This window comes from Lampris incognitus, chromosome 1 (genome assembly GCF_029633865.1).
Source record: "Lampris incognitus isolate fLamInc1 chromosome 1, fLamInc1.hap2, whole genome shotgun sequence".
Classification (NCBI taxonomy): domain Eukaryota; kingdom Metazoa; phylum Chordata; class Actinopteri; order Lampriformes; family Lampridae; genus Lampris; species Lampris incognitus.
Window position 1 is genome coordinate 125,699,899 of NC_079211.1, and position 25,419 is coordinate 125,725,317.

Sequence of the window (25,419 nt, forward strand, 5' to 3'; positions counted from 1 at the left end):
GAAGTCCAACCCTGTTGCTGATTGTCTGTCGCGTGTGCTTGTGTGTCCTGTGCACCTCGGTGTGGATTTCTCCGCTATGGCTGCCGACCAGCCCAGCGACCCGGACGTCCTTGCCCTTAGGTCAACGCGTACCGGTCACAAGCTAGAGGACGCTGTGATGCAGGAAGGCAGTCCTGCCCTCCTCTGCGATGTCTCCACCGGCCGTCCCCGCCCCGTTGTTCCAGTGGCCTGGCGCCGTCGAGTTTTCGATTCGATTCACTCCCTCTCGCACCCTGGAGTTCGGGCGTCGGTGAAGTTGGTCGGTTCCAAGTTCGTCTGGCCTGGCCTCCGCAAGGACGTCAAGGGTGGGCAGCTGCATGTGTAGCGTGCCAGCGCGATAAGGTCCACCAGCACACTAAATCGCCCCTCGAACCGTTTCCGATCCCGGCCAGATATATATCCCAAGATATATAAAAGAGTGTGAAAAGTGTGACAAGATGCCCCGGTCTCCCCTACGTAAATGAAATGACAAAGTGTTCCTGATATGACAACCAGGGCACGATGGCAGCACAAAATTTCATAACCCAGGGCCCATAAGACATGCAGTTGCCCATTCCCAGGATATTGCCTCAAACATGTTCATCACACCAGCCATCGTAAAAGTTATCATGGAGATGACAAATTTGGAGGGTTTCTTTAAATATGGAGACAACTGGAAAAGGATGGATGAGATTGACCTGCGTGCCTACATAGGGCTGCTAATCTTAGTGGAAGTGTATAGATCCCAAGGCAAGGCTACATCTAGTCTCTGGGATGTAGAGAGTGGAAGGGCATTTTTTTCTGTGCCGCAATGCCACTGAAAGTCTTTCGCACTTTCTAAGAATGCTACGATTTGATAACCGTGAGTCAAGACCTGCAAGATGTGTCAGAGACAAACGTGGTCATAAGAGAGGTCTGGGAGGAGTGAGCGGAGCATCTGCCATACCTCTACAACCCTGGGCCTGAAGTAACTGGATGAGCAACTGGGTCCATTCAGAGGTAAATTTTTATTTTCATATCTGTAATGAAAGGGATTTTCACTGTTAATTTCTTTTGTATTGCTGTAATATCATTGATTTATGTGATTGTTTTCTGTGACACTGATACTAATTACTGATAGTAATCTGTTTTGTCAAAAGGTCACTTTCCTTTCCAGCAGTATATGCCCAGCAAGCCAGCAAAGCATGGCATCAAGGTATGGGTGGCCTGGGATGTACAATCCAGCTACACTTGGATGATGTAAGACTACACAGGGAAGCCAACCACTGGAGGCCCAGAGAAGAACCAGGGGATGCGAGTTGTGCTTGATGTGACAGATGGACTGAGGGGGCACAATGTCACGTGACAATTTCTTCACCTCTTATGAACCCAGCCAGCAGCTCCTAAAGAGGAAGATCACTATGTATGGCACAGTTAAAAAGAACAAGCCTGAGCTCCCCCTTGCACTCCTTGCAACAAGGGGGAGAGGAGAGGCCTTTTCATCAAACTTTGCCTTAACCCCCACCACCACTCTAGTTTCTTACCTCCCAAAGTGGAACAAGAATGTGGTCCTCTTGAGCACACTCAGCAAACGGCTAAGATCAGTGGTTGTGAGGACAGGAAGCCAGCCATCATCCTGGACAACAAACACAACAAAGGAGGTGTGGACAACCTGGACAAGGTGATTGGAACTTACAACTGCAGCAGAATGACTGCCCGCTTGCCCCCAGTCATCTTCCATAACATCATTGATGTATCCTCATACAATGCCTTCGTGATAAGGAACAAGATCAACCCTACATGGATGCTTGATAAGCGGAACAAGAGGAGGGTGTTCCTGGAGTAGCTGGGAAAGGCATTTGTAACCCAACATATTCAAAGAAAGGAGCGCCTCCCCTGCACAGCAGCCTATGTAGTGCTTGTGAAAGCTGTTCAGGGGGCTGAATCTTGTCCTGATCCATCTGAGGCTGCAGCTGGGGCAGGCAAGAGGAGGAGATGCCAATTCTGCCCCAAAGAAGGCTTGTAAAACAAATAGTGTGCTGCACATGTGAAAAATACATCTACAAAGTCCATGCACACACAATTGCATACTGTCCTACATGTGATAATGAGAGTTGACTGATTTATGTTCTTCACATTTTTGTTTTGTATCTATTATTTTCTTATTTATTGTTGTTGTATATACACTTGTTGGGTGGGGGCAATGGTTAAAAGATGGGAGTGTTTTGTAGTTGAATTCTTCATTGTACAGTATATGAGAATATATCACTGTTGCCAAAAAAAGTTCCAAGACTGATATTGTTTCCCTTCAATAAAATGCATTTAAAACTGCCTGCTCATTTCTGCTACTTTCTTAGGCTATTCACAAGTGCTATCTGATGCTAAAAAATTATGCTTACACCTATGCAGTACCTTTAGCAATAATAACAATATTAATAAACCCCGACTTTAGTAAAAAAAAAAAAATTGACAGGTGTGTTGTAATAAATAAAAACGAGTGGTGTCCACTGATTGAATGCAGTCTTTTTGCACTGTGAAGAGGGAAAACTCAGCTATTCACAAAGATTGTGATGAATGACAGGTTGTTTCTTCATGGAAAATAGATTTGGGGTTTAAAATTCAATTAAGCTGTTCTTTTCTAGGGGTTTAGTGAAGGCAGGCCCTTTTTTACCCTTAGGACAAGGGGCGTATATAGCATTTTAAGACTACACAAGTGTTACACACCAGTTTGGCTCTCAGGATTATTCCCTGAGAATTCAGATTGCATATCAACCCTGTGGTTGTGGTTGAGGCGCAGCTGCTGATTGACAGTCGAGCACAAACAACCACGAGACTAATGGTTCCCAAACGTATAACATTGGAACATGGGACTACATTCATAAAGGTTCTTGGGGTGAAGTTCGATGATACATGTATAGATCCTTGAATCTGTTTACATCCCTGATTCATTAGGACCTAAACATAAACCAGAGAAGCTAAGCTGATATCTTTAAATAAAGTCCATTTTGACATAACCTGTTAAATGGCCATGGTACTAGGCCGGAGATCCTAGATCAATATTGTTCTTGGAAGACTAATATAGTATGTGGCACTGTAGATCTCTCTAGCACTGTAGATCTCTACTGAAATCCCCCCCAAGAGACCCATTCCTAATCACTGACTCAGAGAGATGCTTGTGGCATTAACACAGCAACCACAAAACCACATAAATGGGGAATAAGATTGACTTCAACCTGCAGAAAGTCTGAATCTTTATTGTTTTGATTGAGACAAGAAAGATAGCCAGAAGTCGTGAACTAAGAAGGAGATAATAAAATTGACAATCATTGTGAATGAATGATTGTTTTGAATTTTCAGAAAAAAAGTTCTCATTCCCAAGCGGCTGATAAACACCTTGATGATTTATAGGCTATAGTATCAGTAGTCCAGATATATGCTATAGCTTGTGACGTTGTCACTGTTGCTTTAGTCATAGTCAGCATGAACTACCTGTATAACACTGTAATACTTTTTCTTATAAAATTCATCACCGTGAATGCATTTTTAGCATCAGCTGTCGATCCGGACAGAAACCGACAAAACGGAATATGTTTTCAAGGGTTTTTAAGTGGGTGAGCAGACATAAATGACACCTCTTTGGCAAAAACAATAAACGCACTTTCGGCTATACATAAAGAAAAAACTATGCAATTCATAAACAAATCATACAAGCAGATTCAGCGAAAGGCTACATGTAGCTATGATATTAACACTTGTGCATAACATAGCTTGTAGATCGCTGCTGGCACTGTCACCTAACGTCGAGAGTTGTACGGCCAATGAGCCCCGGCCAGGAAGTCTTCCTGTTATGCACCACTGGTTCTGTATGTAGAATTAAATTTGTACATCTGCAACACTTGTTTTCCATGAAATGCTCAATCCAGACTGTCTCTGGACCTTTTCAGCTTCTCCAGTTTGATTCTATACAAAGGCAGGTAGCCCAGATCTAAAAACACTGTTTACAGAATCGATAACGAAGGGGTCAGTGTTTTTTGTTTTGTTTTTTTGACACGAATTCTCCTTCATTCTTGTCCTGGTGTGTGTGTGCAAGATGGTATGTGCAAGATAAGCTCAAATCAAGAACAGAGGATCAGAAGGCATTAAAACCAAGAGTAAACAATTATATAAAAAAGCTAAAGGCATTTAACATGACAGAAGCAAGCAAAGTGCAGGGAGGGAAAGTTATAGACACAGCATTTATACATAAAATTTCTTATTCCTGTGACTGGTTGTGTACTTCATTGTACAATTAACTGTCAAAACACAGTCAGCCTGTTTCACAACCTAGCAATAGCTTTTGATGAGAAATGTCAACACAACAACCCTTGTTGATATAGTGGTATGGTGTGTGTCCATGGTGCTTGGCCATTTACCAACACCAGTTTGAGTGCTGTTAACTGGAATCTTTGTGTGGCAGCATTACATTTCTCTGGGCATAACAAGTGTGGATTGTCTTTTTATTGCCCACAGAACAGTAGCATCCTCCAAAGCTCCTTTATTAGGTTTAGAATAGTTGGAGCTGGCGGACTGTGCTCACGTGTTAGCGGATGATGTGGAGGTATCTGAGGTCAGGGTAGAGGATATTGGCTAGCAGGGACAGCAATCTTGGTCCATCTCTCAAAGTGTGTCCTGGGTAACAGATGAACTGAATAGCCTTATTTATGGATTCCTCCAGTTCAGCATACTGTTTACTGCTGGGCATGGCCTCCAATATTCCTAATGTCTACAGTAAGAAAACCAAAAACAAAAAAACAACAGTTGCTATTAGAAGGCGATTACAGATCAGAACATACAAATATAACTGTGTGTTTGTGTGTAGCATACCTGTTGTGCTTTAGTGGAGAGCTGCAAGTCACTGGTGGGTTGCAGACGAAACTGAGTCTCTGAGGTTACCTGAATTGCAAGGAATGCTGCCAGACTACGCACCACCACCCTAAACCTAGACATAAATGAACAACTGGGAGGTCAATTGTGTTTAAATTGCCACATTATAATTTAATTTTTTTTTTTAAAGTGAGTGGGCATTCCAAGTCACTTTTAGTGTTTTTATCATTTATATTCAGACTGTGGAAAGAGGAGGGGCAGACAGTCAGTGAGACACAGCAGATAAAGCTTTTTGTGATTCAATCCATGGATAGTGAGGTACAGAGTTGATCCAGAAGCAAGGCACTTGATAGTTCAATCTTTAACTCTATATAAGACCTGTAGTTGTTATCTAACTTTGTGTATTCTACTTTACCTATTTGACAGGGGTGACCTCTTTCCCAGGCCGATAGCTCCAAGCAGCCCAGAGTTTTGTCTTTCTTCTCCCAGCTGAGAGAGTCTTGTTTGCAATCGCGAGAGACCCAAGACCACTCCTGGGACTTCCCCCTGGCCTGCCTGAGGCTGCAGCTGCTCCACTGACAAGTTCAGGGCCTTGTGCCACCACAGGAGTAGCTTGGCTTCATTTTCCGGACCACTGGGCATACAAAATACACCACATTAAGGAACTAACTTAACTTAACCACAAGGCAATGCTTTCCCTCTTGAGGAGTCTATTTATTTGCTGTGCAAAATCCATCATTTCAAAATGATAAAAATGGTGAAAGCCATTGATCTGAGTCATCGAAATCCCAGAGGAAAATCGACTCAGGGAAAGAGGATTAGTTTTGGGGGTATTGTATGGCGTATGATTGGTGGGGACAGACCTTGGGAAAACCTGATTAGTCCATGTGTTGAGTAGAGCCAGTGTCCGCCTGTCATTTACTGTTGTGTGTTCTGTGTTAAGCCGCTGCAAGATGAAGGCATAGAGTGTCAGGAAGCTGCCTCCCGATAGGCTCTCAGACAGGAAGTCATCAGCTGTGAGCTCAGGCACCTGCAGGGATGCAAGTACTGGACCCCAACCTACAGATTCCTTCTCTGCTGAATAAAAAAAAAAAAAAAAGGATGCAAGACACATAAAAAAGAAATGGTAAAGAAGAAACATCCAAAATGAACCTATGAAATGACATTAAATTATGTATGATATCAACAGTGCTGAATAGGGTAAATTAATGACCAATATTAAACTCTTTCCAATTAGTCAATTCAAACAAATAGCTGTTACTTTGGTTACCATGGTTGAAGTAAGCTGTGATGCAGGACTCCATAATGCGTGTCATGTGACGTACTGATGCAAGACAACGGGAGCTAGCTGTGAGGAGTGGCAGGATGGGAAAGCCCCTCCCTTTCCTGTCCAGCCAGGTGATGACATGACCTGCAAGGGCTTCTCCTGTTGACATGCCCACTCCATTTAGTAAAGTCAGTGCATCACTGAAAAGGCTGCAAAATGCCATATGCCTCTGTTCCAAACCCGTCTCTGCAAAGGGAGTATGAGGGGAAAAATGCATAGATAGGTGGAGGAAGGATTATAAGGTAGGTAGGATGAAAAGAGATAGGTGACAAGAAGATGAGAAAAAGAGTAAGAGTAAGAGTAAGACCTGATGGTGATGGATTACTGATGGAAGATGGTGTTGATGAGGATGGCAACAAAGGCTACTTACCTGGTGGGCTGAAAGTAATGATGCTCTCCAACAATGTCTCCAGCTGGGTCTTCAGGCTGCTGAGGCTGATGCTACCTCCCTGCTCCAGAGCCACCAAGGACTGGACGCACCAACGTACACACATACCAGCTTTCAGTGTCTCCTCCTGACAAATAAAAGGAGACATTGAGCTAACAAAGAGTCCTAAGTATCAAATGCCACTGTGTTACGCTGTGAAGTGTCATCCTAGTTTCATTGGAGCTAGTCTGTCTCACCCTGTGAGGATATCCGTGGAGGCGAGGCTGGAGTCCAGCTGCGCTGCGAAGAGATTTGAGCATCAGCTGAGGTGCAGAGTCAGTGCTTAGCAACAAAGATGGAGGGTAATGGGTGCCGACATATCCCAGGATGCCCTGGTAGGAGGAGAGGTCCAGCTGGTGCCAGGGCAAGGATGAGGACTGGACCAACAGACTGAGGAGTGGGGAGTCCTGAAGGTATTAAAAGGTAGAAAAGAGAGAGTTGCACACAGAATGGAACCCTTGTTTTTCTTATGATGGAAACAAATGAACCGGACAAAATAAATGATTTACCGGCTGGCTAAGAAGCTGCTCCTCTTTAGTGAGAAACACTAGGATGTAAAGTAGATACACCAACATGGTTTGTGCATCTTTCTGAGTATTCACAGTATGCAGGGTTGGATAGGCTGGAGTTTCGGAGGTTGGCATGGTTAGTAAGTTGTCGCTAAGGACACTGACCCAGTTGACCTCACATAGGACCTCCCCCAGGAACAGGAAGCAGCTCTTGGGGCTTCCTCTTTCCACCTTCACAGAGCAGCATTGTGAAGAGTGAGTGAACACAAATTTTAAAAACACAAAAGCACTCGGATGAAATAAACCAGCCTGATAAATAAATAGAAAACATGCTAGTCCCACTGGCATCCTGGGAAAACTGATTATCTATCTTTGAGGATGACAATGGTTAAAAGGATAATTTCCATTATGTTTTCCAGATACTCTAGTCTTGATAATTAATAATTGATTATTAGTCTCACTATTTTTTAAAATTTGTTCAGTGTACTCTTTGGAGCTTTCATCATCATCTTAACTATTTTTTGCTACAGTGCACTTTCAAAATGAAACTAAATGTATGTCAGTATGTATTCTAAAATTATTGGTTATTGAAATAAAACCATGATTAGGCCTTTACGTGAATAACTGGCCCTTCATCCTCTTTTCCTATCTGACGTCTCTGTCAACTATGTCAATACCGTAATCGGTCACCTGAAAACGGTGCAGCTTGTTAAGATCCTAGCAGGTCTCGAGTAACAAGGGCATGTTTCAAAACACTATATTCAAGACTATGATAACAAGGTCTCAAGTTTTAGATCAATGGCCAATGTGGTCAGTCAAGCTTTACAGGTCAAGGGTCAGAGAGTTTAGTGTCCTACTTTGAAGAGCTGTTCCATGAGCTGAGTGTCAGGGTGCAGGTGTTTCCAGGGCAGACTGCGGAGATGCGTGTGGTACAGGTAGAGAAGATACTCGGGGGTATGAGGAGAGGTACAGCTATCACAGTATTGCATCATACACAGCCACAGGGTACATCTCTGGCCGGGGAACAAACGATCTACGACATGTACACATACAAACATGAATAGGAATTCTTCATACAAGTACAGACAACAAAGACTGGCAATACTTACAAGGGAGACATAACTTATATATATAAAGAGTTCTATTTTGAAAAGAAAAAAAAAATTCAACATTTGGAAAAAATACCTCCAAGGCTCATACAGGCTAGTTACTCAGCAATTACTGTTGCAGCCCACCTCTGAATTTGTGGTGTAGTGTTTCCGTGAGTTGGGAGTACAGACCAATCATACAGCTTGCAGCACTTGCATCTGTTTCCAACCAGGCATAACACCTAGGGTTACTGAGACAAAGAGAGTGATAGAAGTAAAAACGTTGCATAAAACTGCAACTGCATAGTGCCTACTAGGTGACTCAGTTTTGTCCAAGCTGAAGTCAACTTCTTCTGTTTGTTTCTTTTTCTTTTTTGGATTTTTCCACATTTTCCTCCCCAATTGTACCTGGCCAATCACCCTGCTCTCCAACCTGTCCCGGTCAATGCTCCACCCACTCTGCCAATCCGGGGAGGGCTGCAGACTACCACATGCCTCCTCTGATACATGTGGAGTCGCCAGCTGCTTCTTTTCACCTGACAGTGAGGAGTTTTGCCAGGGGGACGTAGCACGTGGAAGGATCACGCTATTCCCTCAGTTACCCCTCGCCCCCTGAACAGGTGCCCCGACTGACCAGAAGAGGCGCTAGTGCAGTGACTAGGACACATACTCACACCCAGCTTCCCATCCACAGACACAGCCAATTGTGTCTGTAGGGATGCCCGACCAAGCTGAAGGTAACACGGGGATTCAAACAGGCGATCCCCATGTTGGTAGGCAACGGAATAGACAGCTATGCTACCCTGACGCCTGTTTGTTTATTTTTCTAAGCAAAGATTTAAAACCTCTTTCTCCTTACGCAGATAGAAAGAAAATGGATTGGATTCCACTTGTGTTTCACTGACAAAGTTTTCCACCATGGAGTGACTAAAATACGAGCACCACTGCCACTGTTATCTAGAGACAGATTAGACCAAAGAGACGCAAACAGTATTTGCATACTCCCAAAGTATATTACTATCCAGTGCACAAGCTTTATTTTTACACTTCTTACCCACTGCAGATAATGAATGCTCTTGCCTCAACTGCAGCCTTTTAAACATGTACATCTAAAACTAATATAAAAGAAGGCACAAGAAGAGCCAAGCTTACCTGGTATCATCAGTGTCCAAGGGTAGGATCCAAGGCTTGAACAATTTCACAACCTTGATGTGCACGTCCTGCAAGACTGGTAGATTGCAGGGGGATAGCACTTTTATAATCACAGTTAAAAATTAAGTTAACAAAAGAACAATTAGTTCAATCAGATGCCTGACCCCAAGTAATTTCTATATATGCTATTACCATGGAGTGTCGATGACCTATGACATTTACCTTTTACTATTTTACTGCTGCCCACTGGCTCTCTGGCACAGCTGCTGAGCTGCACGTTGATTAAACAAGTAGCTAGATGGCCCCAGAAAGCAACGACCTCATTGATGTAGGGTGTCCAAGCAGAGTACAGTCCAAAGCTGCGGAGGTTTGCTTTAGAAAGACGGGTTCGCAGGAAATAATCACTCAGCCAATCAATCGTCTCATCCACCTATTATGAACCAATAAGAACACAAGGCATGGTTTGGATATTTGTGGCTGAACAAGATGTGCGTGATTTCTTTAAACACAGACAAATACAACCAGAAAGATTTTTTTTCAAGTTACGACTCCTTGTGCTGTATTACAGACAACCGTTATTACAGTTAGTGTGGGTTTTGCTTTCATGTGTCATAACAGATGGTACCAATATTGGCCAGCTCTGTCGTCTTTGACTCGTGTTACCTGCTGTGGCGAGAGGCTGATAGGCGATCTGTGGGGAGAAGATGAGGGGCCTCCCACACTGCCAGGTATGTCAGTGGTGCCGGCTGTTGGTTCGGCTTTGCTCTTGGTGCTCCGGGAAGGAGGGGAGCAGCCCAGCACTCGCAGAGTCACTTTCCAACACTCTGGACTCAAGAACTGGTCAGAGGAGCCTATTTAAGTCGAATATGTATGTCTGATTGTGCTGAAAGGGTGCACATCAAGCCACTGAATTTTATAACATCGACCCTGAAATGACCTCATCTTTGTTAGACATATGCAAACACGCTGACACTAACATATTTGATGACTGAAGGCTTCAATCATCGTTATTAGGACTGAGTGCCTACCTTACTCTAAAGTGCATGTGGAAATCAGTTCTAAGCACTGCAAGTGTCATTCTCTATCCTTTGTGCCAAAAAAGGATCACTATACTCAATAGAGTTTCTTTTTACTAAAACCCTCAGCAGACACATAAACCCATACAGGAGCCTGAATATACATAAATAAACTTACTGGTCATGAGCTGGCGCAAATAGTCACTGTAATGGTCAGGGAAGCGGTGACATAAAAGCACGGTCCAGTGCTTGGTGAAAAGGTGAAAAGGTGTGAGAAGGTCGGGCTCAGGATCGCGGCCACATACACACAGGGCTCCATGTACCAGCTCCAATAGACGAGTTCTCTCTGAGAATGCAGGGTGGGCCTCAGTCAGCCACTGGGTCAAGTCAAACTGGAGGGTGGGAGGCGGAGGAGGAGATGGGGTCAGGGTCACATTTGCATGCTTAGGAAGTAAATCCCAATATTATTAGCGTAGTTTATATCACAACTGTTAGCACTGCGTGAGTCACTCACCTTGGTTAGAAGCATAAAAATGACATCAGCACTGTCGGGGTGAAGTGATGTCACCACGTCCTGGTAGAGGAAGACAAGCTGATTGGGTGCTGCGTTGGGGATGAAGAAGGGGGAAATGAGGGGGCATAGAAGCCTCTGTTCCAGGATGGTCTGCAGGACCCGGCCACACTCCGCTGCTGTTCCCTGGATAAACACCTACACACGCGCGCGCACACGCACGCACGCACACACACACACACACGCTGCTATACACCTTAATTTATTTCAAGACTGTGTGTTTTTCATTTATTTTATCTATATTTAAGTAAATATTCTTTGTTTTCATGTAAAAAGAGTTTGTTTGTTATTAAGACAATAAAGTAGCGATGGAAACAGAACCAAAAGCTCTGGCAGGATTCAGTTCAAAGTTTGACCACTCAACCACATTTGGGCATCTTGATGAAAGCTTCTCAATGAACAATCTTGTTACATTTTGAACATTTACATATGCAGGCAAGCAGTTGTGTACCTGTCCCAGTATCTCCACGCATGAGGACAGATACTGGCGTGTTGGCGGGTGTTGGAGTGTATCCTCACACACAAAGGATACCACCTGATAGAAGGTAGAGACACCCACACTCTGCACTGCTGACGTCTTCTGTGCCTTGTACATGTTCACCAGAGCCCTGAGAACAAAAAGCAGTGGTACAAGTCAAACTACAGTTATTCAGGACAAGCCATTGATACATTTTACTGCTTCTACCTTAAAATCAGTGGAAAATATCTGACGGGGTACTGACGTGATAAAGTTCTCAGTGTGCACTGCAGCCTGGGCCAGGCTCTGAGGAGGAGGAGCCATGGCATCAGCCTGGAGCTTCTTGATGTCACTGTGTAGTGACATTATCTGAGTGTGCACTGCCTCCTGTTTCTGGACACACTCACACTTAACACACACACACACACACACACACACACACACACACACACAAAATTAACGATTCATAGCATAGAATGTGAACTTGGGACATGTTTGTTGAGTAAGTAAACTTACTGTGACAGTCATGGTTGCAGGTCCCAGGCAAGGTTGCCCCCCTTTCCCCCTACACTCCAGTTCCAGGATGACTTGCTCTGGTCGGTTATTGTATAGCAGTGGAAGGCACTCCAGCAGCTCCTGCTCCATTGCCACCTGCTGGGCTTCACGCCCCACTGCAATCCTGGAGCCCAAAACCAAAAAGTCAAGTTTGTGTGTGTGTGTGTGTGTGTGTGTGTGTGTGTGTGTGTGTGTGTGTGTGTGTATGTATATGTGTATCTTGTGTGTACTACACGTCTTTATGCATGCTTAATAATCCAGGTAAGAAACTCAAAGAAGGTTGAATCACTTCATCTGGATACAACGTTTACTGACAGAAACGAATGAAACATATCTGTCAATATCTTATCTACATATCTTGTAATCTCGGTGTGTAGTAAAATCATTTGACGTTTGTGCACATGCGTGTGTGTATCTGTGTTTGCATGTGTGTACCGGGCCTGGTCCCACAGGATGCTGAGGTCCTGCTGTAGTAGTTGAGCAGCAGCCTTAGAATCAGTGAAGCAGATGGTGGGGACCTCGGCCACTGGCGCTCTTTGCTGCTGCAGCTCTGGAGGAGGTCGAGGCACTGCATGCTTCTGCAAGCTGGATAAAATACGCTCCCTGGCTACACATGCGCACACACACAACCACACACAAGGGCAACAGTGACACAGAGACAGAGAGAGACAAAGAGAAACTGTCTGATGGACATATATTTCCAGCATAAGACTGGTGAGAACTAAAAATTGACAAGTTACACTTTATTGCTCACATACAGGGATAGTGTGGAAGGTAAAGCGAATTAACACAGATTAACCACTTCAGTTATTGGTAAAAATGAATTTATCCACTTACATAAATTGACATTGTGACAATGTACATTCATAGTATATCTTGATGTATATCATAGGGAAATACTTGGGGGTCTCAAAGTAACAAAATTAACTGAAGCCTATTCCTAAACAATTCATTTATTATGTTTGTTTTTTCTTTTTTTGTTTTTAGTTGTATGATTGTCTGTTGTATGGTGATTGTCAATTGAAGTTCAGAGTTTGTCTACCTTTATATTACAAAACTATTCATAACGTACAAAGTAAAACTGCAGGCAATACTTTGGAAATATGGTAGGTGTTTTGGCTCTACCTGTTTGGAGACTGGTGTAGTCAGTTAAGCCAGGGCTTTGGATCTGGAGGAAGGTTGGCTCACTCTGTACCTTCTCCCACAGAGACAGGACATCCTGCTCATCATACTGCATACGCTCCTGGTCAACATACTCCAGCCACAGCTCCTACCGCACAAACAAAACACAGATGTTCAAAAGCTGATTCAATATTATATAACCTACCGCAATGAAATATGACAGGCCTGCTTACCCTTGTCAATGATAGTTTTTTTTCAGGAATACACGCACACACACACACACACACACACACATTATCAACCACATGTCTCTCTCTACTTTTATCTTCTTTTATGTCTATCATTTACTTTCTCATTCACTCACTCAAAAATAAAACCAAAAACATACCTGATGTCGCTGCATGACTTGGGCTAATCTGTGTGGGTCGTACTTTTGAGGAAGAGAGGGCAGGTACACTTCCTGCTTCTGAAGAATCTCATCATCCAACCACACGCCACACACACCAAACAACCTGGAAACAACCAGTTAACTAAGATGTGTTGGGCAGTAAAACAGCATCATGGCTGCTGTAACTGGCTAAATAACAGGAAGGAATACAATCGACCTCATGCACAATCTCTCCAAGTCCGGGCTCCCTCAGTTACTGATGCTTTTTGCCAATAAACTTTTGAGACGAGCTTCTTAATTATAACTTTAAAGTCACATCAACAAGGTATACACACTCAGGACAGCTTTTCACTCTCTCCCTTTCTTTAAGGTACATCTCTTTACTTATCTTGTATTATCAGTCCTAAATATTTTTTTTTTTGTGTGGCTTTTTTCTCCCCAATTGTACCCGGCCAATTACCCGACTCTTCCGAGCTGTCCCAATCGCTGCCACCCTCTCTGCTGATCTGCGGAGGGCTGCAGACTACCACATGCCTCCTCCGATACATGTGGAGTCGCCAGCCGCTTCTTTTCACCTGACAGTGAGGAGTTTCGCCAGGAGGACGTAGCGTGTGGGAGGATTACGCTATTCCCCCCAGTTCTCCCTTGCCCCCTGAACAGGCGCCGCGACTGACCAAAGAAGGTGCTAGTGCAGTGACCAGAACACATACCCACCTCTCGCTTCCCACCCGCAGACACGGCCAGTTGTGTCTGCAGGGACGCCCGACCAAGCCAGAGGTAACACGGGGATTCGAACCGGAGATCCCTGTATTGGTAGGCAACAGAACAGACTGCTACACTACCCAGACGCCAACTCTCCTTTTCTTTAAGCTATATCTTTTTATTTATCTTGTATCATCAGTTGTAAATTCTGTCAATGCTGCTCTCTGTTGCTTTTAGTGCCAGTTGTAAGAGATGATTGCTAAGCACAGACTGGTGGATTGCTGTCAGTCATTATTTCAGAAAAGGTAATTTGTGTGCAAATACCAAACAACATGGCCTTACCTGACAAGCTCTGTGTGGATCTGAGGAGAGGTGAGGTAAGGGGGCCGGGTGTCCTCAGGGGTCTCGTTCCCCTGGGGCCTGATATCTGTAGAGGGGTTGCTTGGTGGAGGGACCCTGAGGGCCTGGCTGGCAGCATGGTGGAAGTCCGACATATCCTGTAGTCTTTGTCTCAGGTCTCTGAATAAAGATGCCTGGGACGAGGCCTGGAAGAACCTCTGTCCAATACATCCTGCAGCAACCAGCCTGGTGGACATTACAGAACAAACAGTGGTTTAGTTTTCAGGTAATTGACAGTTAAGATAAATAATGACGCAGGATAGGATTTTACCTGTTCCCACATCAGGACTAGTAATATGTATTAATGTGTGTGTGTGTCGTACCCATATTCAGGTCCAGGCTGTCTGAGGTAAAGCTGTAGGAACCTCTGCCAGATCAGGGGAAGAAGGGGGTGGTCAGGGGGGGTTGCTAAAGCCTGACATGCCCAGCGGTATACCTGCAGCCGCTGCAGAGATGGGGCTACAGGCAACTTCAGACGCTGCTGTGCTCTCTGCATCACACAGAATACATGTTGTTAAATTAAACATCATATGCCTACCCAGGAGTATAACTCTGTACATACGACTACTGCACTACTAGACCCACTAAAGTATAGATCCTGCTATACTGTGACAGTTCTTTGGCTTTGAATGTGTATATGTAGCTCAATTTTCAGTTTCGTCTACTGTCATACAGTACTTCTTGTCTGCATTATACATAAGTACTTGTTTTAGTTTGTCTTGGATCTACAAGTGTTTGCTAACATCAGCACAGATTAACCATTAAGTCAAATACCTTGTGCAACTGCTAAAACTAAGAAGGGAAGACATCACTCTGTATGTGTCTGTGTGTTTGTGTGGCGCACATGTATGTATGTACACGTGCATACTGTATGTTTTATATATATACCTTTAAGGCCTGATCTGGGCTGAGGCTGGGCTCTGACAAGAGCTCATGTTCAACACAGCGCCTGAGTTGAGAATCCTCCTCAAACATGCCCTCCATGTTCAGCACCAACCAGGCAAACCATACCTTCCAATACAGACATTTATAGGCTTTTCAGTAAGGAGAAGTTCACCAATGCCAATCAATAGTACTTGCACACAGCACTGTGGGTGCACTGGGAATCTCACCTCTCCGCTCAGGGATTGGCCCTCTATGAATGAGGGTGTGGCATTTCCAGCAATCCAGCCAACCAGAGAAGAGAGCAGACCCCGGTCTCCATGGTAGCCTAGGGCATTCTGGATGGGATGGAGAAGCAAAAAACAACACAATGTGTGCCACTGTGCTTATCCAATATAATCTGTGTATATGTGTGTGAGAAGGAGATGTAAAAGAGAAAGAGATGTGAGTGTTAGCTGGAAGCCAGAAAAGACTGTTTATTCACCCCCCCCCCCACCTGTCCCTTCATGCTACTTTTTTGCTGATATTTCCAAAAGCCTGTAGCCCATGAAAATCCCCTTTACAGCTTACTCTAAATTTAGAGAATAACTGGATGGTGTACTATTGGGAGTCATTTATTCTGTACATGAATTATCAACCACTGAGCCTGCTCAGCTTCATCTCACTACCAAGGAATCTGATCTTTTCTTAGAACCTGTGATGAAAATTCAAGATCAAGAATCATAGCATAACTCTCACACCAAACAGCGCCTGCTTCTGGAGTGATCTGTGAGTTACTGTGAGGATATAAAGAGGCAATGTATAGCAAATCTTTTGGAAAGCAAGGGAGGTATGCTGATTTGCTAGTGTCGGCGCTTGTGAAACACTTTTGTTATTCCCTGTTCATCACTGCCTGTGCCCATCAGGAGCAATACAAAATAAATACACTGCTCAAAAAAATAAAGGGAACACCTAAAAACACAATATAGACCTCGATGAATGAAATATTTCAGCTGAAAATCTTTATTTATTAGACAGAGGAATGTGTTTAGAGCAAAATAACCTAAGAATGATCAATGGAAATCAAAATCATTAGCCCATTAAGGTCTGGATTCAGAATCATACTCAAAATCAAAGTGGAAAATGAGAACATAGGCTGATCCAACTTCTGTGGAAATTCTTCAAGACGATTCAAAATGAGGCTCAGTAGTGTGTGTGGCCTCCACGTGCCTGTATGCACTCCCTACAACGTCTGGGCATGCTCCTGATGAGACGACGGATGGTCTCCTGAGGGATCTCCTCCCAGACCTGGATCAGGGCATCGGTCAACTCCTGGACAGTCTGTGGTGCGACATCGCGTTGGCGGATGGTACGAGAAATGATGTCCCAGAGGTGCTCGATTGGATTCAGGTCTGGGGAACGTGCAGGCCAGTCCATAGCATCAATGCCCTCGACATACAGGAACTGCTGACACACTCTGGCCACATGAGGACGAGCATTGTCATGCATGAGCAGGAACCCAGGGCCCACTGCACCAGCATATGGTCTGACAATGGGTCTGAGGATCTCATCCCGGTACCTAATGGCAGTCATGGTACCTCTGGCTAGCACGTAGAGGTCTGTGCGGCCCTCCAAGGATATGCCTCCCCAGACCATCACTGACCCACCGCCAAACCGGTCATGCTGGAGGATGTTGCAGGCAGCAGAACGTTCTCCACAGCGTCTCCAGACTCTCTCACGTCTGTCACATGTGTTCAGTGTGAACCTGCTCTCATCTGTGAAGAGCACAGGGCGCCAATGGCGAATCTGCCAACCAAGATGTTCTCTGGCAAAGGTCAATCGGGCTGCACGGTGTTGGGCTGTGAGCACAGGCCCCAATTGTGGACGTCGGGCCCTCATACCATCCTCATGCATTCTGTTTCTCACTGTTTGAACAGAAACCTGCACATTAGTGGCCTGTTGAAGGTCGTTTTGTAGGGCTCCGGCAGTGCTCCTCCTGTTCCTCCTTGCACAAAGGACCAGATAGCGGTCCTGCTGCGGGGTTGTTGTCCTCCTGCGGCCCCCTCCACGTCTCCTGGTGTACTGGCCTGTCTCCTGGTACCTCCTCCATGCTCTGGACACTGTGCTGGGAGACACATCAAATCTTCTTGCCACAGCACGCATTGATGTGCCATCCTGGATGAGCTGCACTACCTGAGCAACTTCTGTAGGTTGCAGATACCGCCTCATGCCACCTCTAGTGGTGAGGGCACTAGCAAAATGAAAAACTAATCAAAGATCGGCCAGAAAAGATGAGGACAGGCAAATGGTCTGTGGCCACCACCTGCAAATCCATTCCTGCTATAGGGGTTGTCTTGCAAATTGTCTAATTTCCACCAGGTGGAAATTAGACAATTTACCAACAGGTGAAATTGATTCACAAATCAGTGTTGCTTCCTAACTGGACAGGTTGATATCTCAAAAGTGTGATTGACTTGGAGCTACATTGCATTGCTAATGTGTTCCCTTTATTTTTTTGAGCAGCGTAAATACTAAGGCTGAACGATTTGTGGAAAAAAAACTCTTATTGCAATTTTTTTACCAATATTGCAATTTAAGATGCACTAATTTTCTATTTGTAGAGTTGTAGGTAAAAAATACATTGTATTTTACATATAATATTACCAAGCATAATTACAAAGTCAAGCCAGACTGGTTTTGAAATTAACCCCCATAAGAAATAATTTAATTACAACCACTGTTTATTCAAACATTATTTTTACAGGACTTCTAACAATCAGCAATACAGAACAATGAATACCTGACCAAGAAAAGTAAAATCTTCACTTGCAGAATTATTAGTCACTGTTGAGATACTATAACAGAAATTCACTCAGAAAAAAAAAATCTTCACTTTGTGATGAGGCTTACAATTTTCAATTTATAAATTAACTTAAATAATTTAAAAGAAAAATAAATACAAAAACAAGTTAATATACTATGAAACCTTAATTTCTACAAAACGTTATGTATAAAAAGTCTTGTATAAAGAAGTCCTAGAAAACGATATGCATGACATGAACAATGAACAAGTTGCTGAAATGGTACAAAATGATTAACAATACTCTCCTTAGTGCCAATAGTGCTAATATTTCTGGGCCAGCACACTCAACCTTGGAAACCTAAGCTAACAGGCATGGGTGCAAGTCTGTGAATACTGGGATGGCATGAAGCGCTTTACCTTTACCCCGTCCATAGGGTTAGTGGTTGTGTCAGGGATGGCATCCGACATAAAATTTTGCCAAATCATTATGCGGATTGATAAGACCATACCAGATCGGTCAAGGCTCCATACCAGATTCGTTGAGGCTCAGTTTAACAATGACCACCATTGGTGCTGTGCCCTCACAGGGTACCGATGGAAACTATAAAATCCGTTGTGGCGACCCCTGAGAAACAGGGAACAGGCCGAAAGAAGAAGACACTTCATCGTGCTAATGAATGTAAGTACTGAGTAAAGCACCAGTGGCATTCTTACCATTAGCTTACAGTATTCAAGGCCACGCTTTACTTGCAGATTTTCTGCCAGGAAGACTAGCATATCCACGTTACCTGGCTTGAGGCATGAGCGCTGACAGCTCACAATGTTGCCTCCTGTATGAAAAGTCTTTCTGAGGGTGAGCTTAGGGCTGGTACACAAAGATATATTTCTGGGCCAGCACACTCAACCTTGGAAATCTTACTTGGTGAAGCTTCCACCAAGCCAAGAGATCTTCCTCTCCATCAATAATGGGTGTCATGAGGTAGCTATAGCATCATAAATCCAAATAGACAGAAATGGATTCATGGCACTACTCCTAAAATAGCTGCTAAGCGTCTTGTTCTTTTTCTCAGGCAATGCTGCTGAACTCTGTGGCTCCGTGACACGTGCTCTTTTCCTTCAACATTCAGAAAACATGAGACATTAGTGTTCAGTTTTGTTCAAAATGTGTGAGAATGTCCAATTCATATTTAAAAATGTCAATGAATAATGTTACATGTGGAAAGAATCATTCATTACTGAGTTTTGCTAATCATTGTAACATCTAATTACCTTTCTTGCTGTGATCTCCATCTCTGTCGTCATTCTTTCTATTATGGCAGGGATGTTCTCTTGGCTGAGATAGTTAGTCTTAAATCAGGGGTCTAGAAAAGATGTGATATCAAGCACATCCTGGGTGGTAGGTTCACTGTATTTTCCCTCAAACTAGCAAAGGATCCGGGACTTGATTGACTTTGTGAGGTCTGTTTCCTCCGGATCCTATGCAAGAGTCTTTGTCCTCAAAAGGCAAAGTACCTGATAAATAAGTGTCTCGCTGATTGATTCTAGCACTTCTATGTCTTGCCAGGTGAGAAGTGGTGTGTTTTCCTGTCAGCAGACAGCACCTGAGTTAGAGGCTTACGTTGTCACAAAATTCTTCCAATCATCTTCTCTTTGGTCCCCCATCTTGTGCAGCACTCTGTAATTAGACAATGTTCAGGGGAATTGAGCTCTCTCGGAGCTGCTGTCAATGCTGTCCACTTCTTCCAGCTGTGGGAGAAATGCCCAACTTCTTGCACAGTCCAGTCCACTCTGTCATCCTTGAGAGCATTTGCTGAAATGGAGTTAAATGAACACATAGTTCATAGATTATTATTATTATTATTATGATCATTATTATTATTATAATTATAGTTGTATTTAAATATGAATAATTAAAAGCCTACATGAAATTCACTTCTCATCATATTCTTCATACTATAATTTATAATTCCATTATAATTCTGTTATCCTCTTTCAATGTTGTATTCTGTAAACTGAGTAAACGCAACATCTGTTGCACGTTATCCGTCTTGGGAGAGAGATACCTCCTCTCTTGCTCTCCCCGAGGTTTCTTCCTATTTTTTCTCCCTGTTAAAAGATTTTTTTTAGGGAGTTGTCCCTGATCCAATGCAAGGGTCTAAGGACAGGATGCTGTATTGCTGTAAAGCCTCTCGAGGCAAACTTGTAATTTGTGATAATGGGCTATACAAATAAAATTGACTTGACTACCTAAAATGTTTTCTCCCTTTAAATTGAATTATAGTTCCACATACAATTAGGCCTGCACTGAGAGGATATGTCTACACAAATGATAAAGAGTACATACCTACTGCAAGATGGAGACTGTGGCCTTGTCCACTCACTTATTTCCGCTGCTCTGATCATGTTTGTTATCTGTAGAAATGCAAACTTGGCCATCTTCATTCAGATCCCAGCTGAACAGCGCATCTTTCAGTCCTGTTGTGATATTCTCTTCCATATGGTCAAGAGGGACATACGACATCTGCAGACAGCAACTCTTTAATTCAAAATCTTTGTTGATAAAATGAACGGTGAGACTTTGGTATGGTTTGGTGGTCCTGCTAGACCACATGTCTGTAGTTGCCGCGTAAAACTCCACATCTTTCAACTTTGATTTAACTTTCTTCCTACATGTTTGATATAGTTCTGGGATGGTGACTTGGCTGACGTAAGTACGACAGTGAATCTGATACCATCTGTCAAGTGTGTTGTTGAGCAGACCACAGAAACCATCAAGTCAAGTCAAGTCAAGTCAAGTCAAGTCAAGTCAATTTTATTTGTATAGCCCAATATCACAAATTACAAATTTCATACTGCATTGATTGCCACCATGTCTTTTACTAAGTACTGGGTAACAGCATCTGTTATTTGATGGTGTCTTCATGAGCTCCTCTCATACGCCGTGATACTTTTAAATGCTTGTGTAATAGATGTTTGTCTGGCAGTCTCACAAGATAGTGATTAACTTGTGATCTGAGTGGAGTTTTTACTGAGGCAGTCATAAAGAGGACCATGATGCTTTTTCAAATGCTGATAGAAGTTGGTTGTTTCCCTGTGGAGTAGCAATCACACCTTGACATTTTTGACAAAATACCTGTTTTGGAATCCAAAGTATTCCCACACTTACAATGTGCTGCCTTTTTTGGGTACTGGCTGATCTTCTGAACTAACTCACTCTCGCGCGAATGCTGAGGCACACAGCTTGATGCAATTCCCTTGCTAGTTAATCAGCTGACTAGACTAATTCTCTGCGGTGAATTCATATGGCCAGAGGGTTGTGTTTGTGGTGCAGTACACAAATGCTCATTGGACAAACATCCTCTACATGTACAAAGAGAAACAATGTGCAGTAAAAAGCAGAGGGGATCAAATGGACACTGTGTGTCTTATAAAAACAAGATCGAGTGTCTTGCAATTTGATAATCACGATTTTTCAAAATACAATTTTGATTTAAACTCAATTAATTGTTCAGCCCTAATAAATACCACACAATTCATCTGGAATCTGTGAGACTGGCTGAGGTCGCAGAATTTTGCAACCCTCTATTGCCGGTCAGTGAATGAGCAAGTGAGTACCTTATGCTGTTGGTAGAGTAACTTCTGCACACACTCCCCCTGGTTGTGTGTGAATGCGCTCCGGCAGATCTCATCCATGAGAAACAGAACGGTTCTGTCCCGGTGCCACTGGTTCTGCTGGGTTAGAATTCCCACCCAGAACTCCAAAACTGCCACAGGCCCAACCCGGCCAGGCCTAGAGCTCTCCACCACGTGGGTCTGTGAGAGACACAAAAATGGGAGATTCAACAGTGTCGTTGTGAGAAAGCTTGTCAAGGGTGTGGTGAGGGGTCGACCCAACTAACCTCAGATCAGTCACTGATTTATTGGTGAAATCATTTTTCCCCAAGTTTACAATAAATAGAGTTTACCCAAGATGAATATTTGAAGGTATCAAACTGGTGTAATCAATATGGAAATAAGCCTCATAAGGTAAAATGTATATCACTAGTTATGAAGGGCAGTAAACCAAACACCAAGACAGTGAATCTGATGCATAAAGCTATTTATCATGTAGTCTGTCTGTAGGTAAACTCCCACACTTTATTCTTAAAAGCTTTCTCTTTTTTTATGATCAGTAGTTTTTATTTTCCTTTAACACAAATACAGGCCACGACATCACACATGGATTACAGAGATGGAAGGAACAATTTAACAGGGCCTATTAGACAATATCAAGAGACAGACACATTTGGATTAAGGGTGATCATAAGACGAGTCTTAACAGTATACAAGACAATAGGAACAGCAGATAGAAAGTAAAAATAAATAAATAAAAAAAATAAAAAATAAAAACATAGTTGGCAGATAGAGAGTAGTCTATAAATAGATGTTAAGATATAGATTAGTTGTCACATATTACACGGGGCCTTCAATGAAGGAAATATAGTGCGTCCACTTGGCCTCGTATTTCTCCACCTGGTTGATGAGTCTAAAGGAGAGTCGCTCGTGTGCTGCCACAATTCCCAGATGGGAGAACCATACATTGGTGTGAGGTAGGGTGGCCGACCTCCACTCTGTTACCATGAGCTTTCTACCCAACATCAGGGCTGTCTGGACCCACTCTGCCTGTGCTCGTGGAAGGGCATTTAAAGGAGTAGGGTCTCCCAGAACAAAGAGGCTTGGAGAAAATAGGATGTCTGTTGTTATAAGTTTGATATTCTCATATATAGCTGTCCAGAATTCTTGTGCAACACGGCAAGACCACAGCATGTGGAGAAGCGTACCCGGGCCCTCCCCACACCCCCAGCAGTCAGGGCTGTCTCTTAGTTTCGCCCTGTATAACGTTGAGGGGGTCCAGTATACCCTGTTAATTATTTTGAACTGTACTAATCTTGTCCTGAGTTCCCGTGATGTTTTCTTATAATTCCTTAAAATGTTTTCCCACTCCTTACTGGTAAAGGTAAGATTAAGATCGATCTCCCAAATTAACTTTAAATTGGATCCCAAACCATCAGAGTGTTTAGTCAACAACAAGTAATATTTTGAAGCTTCATAGCCTGTGCCAAACACCTTACCTATATCCGACAGTACGTCTGAACTAGGCGGGGTTGTGGAGATAGACCCAAAAGTTTGAGACAAGAGGTGTCTTAGTTGAAGATATCTCCAGAACTGCTGTTGGGGGAGGCCATACTGTTGCACAAGTGCCGTGAATGATTTCATTGTACCACCACCATCATATAGATCTCCTATAACCAATATTCCTTTTCCCGCCCATTGTGTCCAAATAAATGTTTTTTTGTCAATCTTCAACTTGGGATTCAACCAGATACTGGCTGCTAAGTTCAGGTGGGGATTGAAATTGAGTCTTATTGAGATTTGTTTCCAAATCCATTGAGTGTCGACAACTATCAGATGGGTCATAGCTTCTGTAGGCAGTGCAGCGGTTATAAGATGGAGGGGAGGGAGAGCATCACAAAGTGTACTTTCGATGCCAAGCCGGGGGGGGGGGCGCTCGGGAAGTAAAGTCCAGTGGGCAAGATGCCTGAGACCAAATGCTTAGTAGTATAACAGTAAGTTTGGGATACCCAGCCCACCCTGGTCCACTGGCCTTTGTAGTTTTTTCAAATTAAGTCGGGGGCGTTTACCATCCCAGAGGAATCTGCTACATAGCTTGTCAAATTGTTTGAAATATTTAAGCGGGATTCTCACTGGGAGTGCTTGGAGAATGTAATTGAACTTTGGTGTACAGGTCATTTTCAAAACATTAGCTTTCCCCCATAGTGACAAGTAAAGAGGAGTCCATCTTTCAATGTCTGCACTAAATTGACTCAGTAGAGGTTCGATGTTGACCTTCACTAGATCATCTAATTTAGGGGGGAAAGTCACACCCAGGTATTTAATGCCATTGCTGGGCCAGGAGAATTTATCTCCCTGGAACAAGGTCCTGGGGAAGTACGAGGTTAAGGGGAGGGCTTCTGATTTTTGCCAATTAACTTTGTAACCTGATAAATGAGAGAATCTGTCTATAATTGTAAGCAGTGCAGGAAGGGAGCGCTCAGGGTCTGAGACTAGAACTAGGATGTCATCCGCGTAAAGCATCAGCTTGTGTATTGATTGACCAATTTGTATCCCTGGGAATGCAGGTTCCAATCGAATGGCTGCCGCCAGTGGTTCCAGAGCAAGTGCAAATAGGCCCGGAGAGATGCCGTCGCCCTGCCTGGTCCCCCTACCTAGCTCAAACCAGGGTGAGATCAGGCCATTAGTTTGTACAGCAGCTTTGGGATGTGTGTACAGGAGTTGTATCCAGGTGATGAATGTATTGCTAAAACCAAATGACTCCAGGGTGAGGAATAGGTAAAGCCACTCAACCCTGTCGAACGCCTTTTCTGCATCCAGAGATATGGCTGCTGAGGGGGAGTTCGCATCACGAGTGGCCCACATAATGTCTATCAGGCGTCTGATGTTGTCAGCATAGCTACGTTTGGGGATAAAGCCCACCTGATCAGGGTGGATCAGGGTAGTGATGACTTTGTTGAGTCTGTTGGCTAGCAGTTTCGATAGCACCTTTTCATCATAGCCAAGCAATGAGATGGGCCTGTAGCTTTTACAATCTACTGGATCTTTACAATTTTTTAAAATTACAGTAATAACTGCTTCCATCAGGGAGGGGGGAAGGGAGCCATTTTGAAATGCCTCTGTGTACATATCTAATAGCATCGGGGCTAACTCCAGTGCATAGCACTTCTAGAATTCAGCTGTGAAGCCATCAAGGCCAGGGGCTTTACCTGATGGTAGGCTTCTAATGACCTCTACTATCTCCTCAACAGTGATGGGCTCATCTAATAACTCACGCTGCTCATCAGACAGAGTGGGGAGGTTCAGACTACCAAGGAAGGTTCGGATTTCCTCATTGTTCGCCTGCAATTCAGAAGTATACAGGCTGGTGTAAAATTGTCTAAACTCTGCATTGATATCTGAGGAGTCTGATAATAGGGTCCCCCCCGATCTCTAATCGCTGGTATGGCGCTCATTGTCTCCTTCTGCTTTATGTATCTGGCCAGCATTCTCCCTGCTTTGTCTCCCTCTTCAAATTGTTTTTGCCTGGCTTTGAATAGGGCAAAGTCTGCTTTCTCAGTGAGAATGGAG

At 43.6% G+C, this 25,419-nt stretch overlaps 1 protein-coding gene across 1 annotated transcript in view; it reads right to left on the reverse strand.

The window, feature by feature from the left end:
* Positions 1–3,236: 3,236 nt before the first annotated feature.
* The window catches only part of epg5 (ectopic P-granules autophagy protein 5 homolog (C. elegans)), a 35,757-nt gene continuing 13,574 nt past the window's right edge, over positions 3,237–25,419 (reverse strand). The window contains exons 21-46 of the mRNA XM_056274392.1: positions 21,853–22,050; positions 15,686–15,793; positions 15,462–15,584; positions 14,897–15,063; positions 14,517–14,759; positions 13,473–13,596; positions 13,088–13,232; positions 12,398–12,569; positions 11,924–12,086; positions 11,673–11,815; positions 11,402–11,558; positions 10,894–11,088; positions 10,558–10,771; positions 10,027–10,214; positions 9,586–9,793; positions 9,364–9,439; positions 8,359–8,462; positions 7,981–8,156; positions 7,124–7,354; positions 6,812–7,021; positions 6,558–6,702; positions 6,131–6,373; positions 5,724–5,937; positions 5,276–5,494; positions 4,861–4,975; positions 3,237–4,759 (exon numbers count right to left, since the gene is read on the reverse strand). Of these exons, the coding sequence (XP_056130367.1) occupies positions 4,577–4,759; positions 4,861–4,975; positions 5,276–5,494; positions 5,724–5,937; positions 6,131–6,373; positions 6,558–6,702; positions 6,812–7,021; positions 7,124–7,354; positions 7,981–8,156; positions 8,359–8,462; positions 9,364–9,439; positions 9,586–9,793; positions 10,027–10,214; positions 10,558–10,771; positions 10,894–11,088; positions 11,402–11,558; positions 11,673–11,815; positions 11,924–12,086; positions 12,398–12,569; positions 13,088–13,232; positions 13,473–13,596; positions 14,517–14,759; positions 14,897–15,063; positions 15,462–15,584; positions 15,686–15,793; positions 21,853–22,050 (4,464 nt within the window). The 3' untranslated portion in view covers positions 3,237–4,576. The remainder of the gene's footprint in view (positions 4,760–4,860; positions 4,976–5,275; positions 5,495–5,723; positions 5,938–6,130; positions 6,374–6,557; positions 6,703–6,811; positions 7,022–7,123; positions 7,355–7,980; positions 8,157–8,358; positions 8,463–9,363; positions 9,440–9,585; positions 9,794–10,026; positions 10,215–10,557; positions 10,772–10,893; positions 11,089–11,401; positions 11,559–11,672; positions 11,816–11,923; positions 12,087–12,397; positions 12,570–13,087; positions 13,233–13,472; positions 13,597–14,516; positions 14,760–14,896; positions 15,064–15,461; positions 15,585–15,685; positions 15,794–21,852; positions 22,051–25,419) is intronic.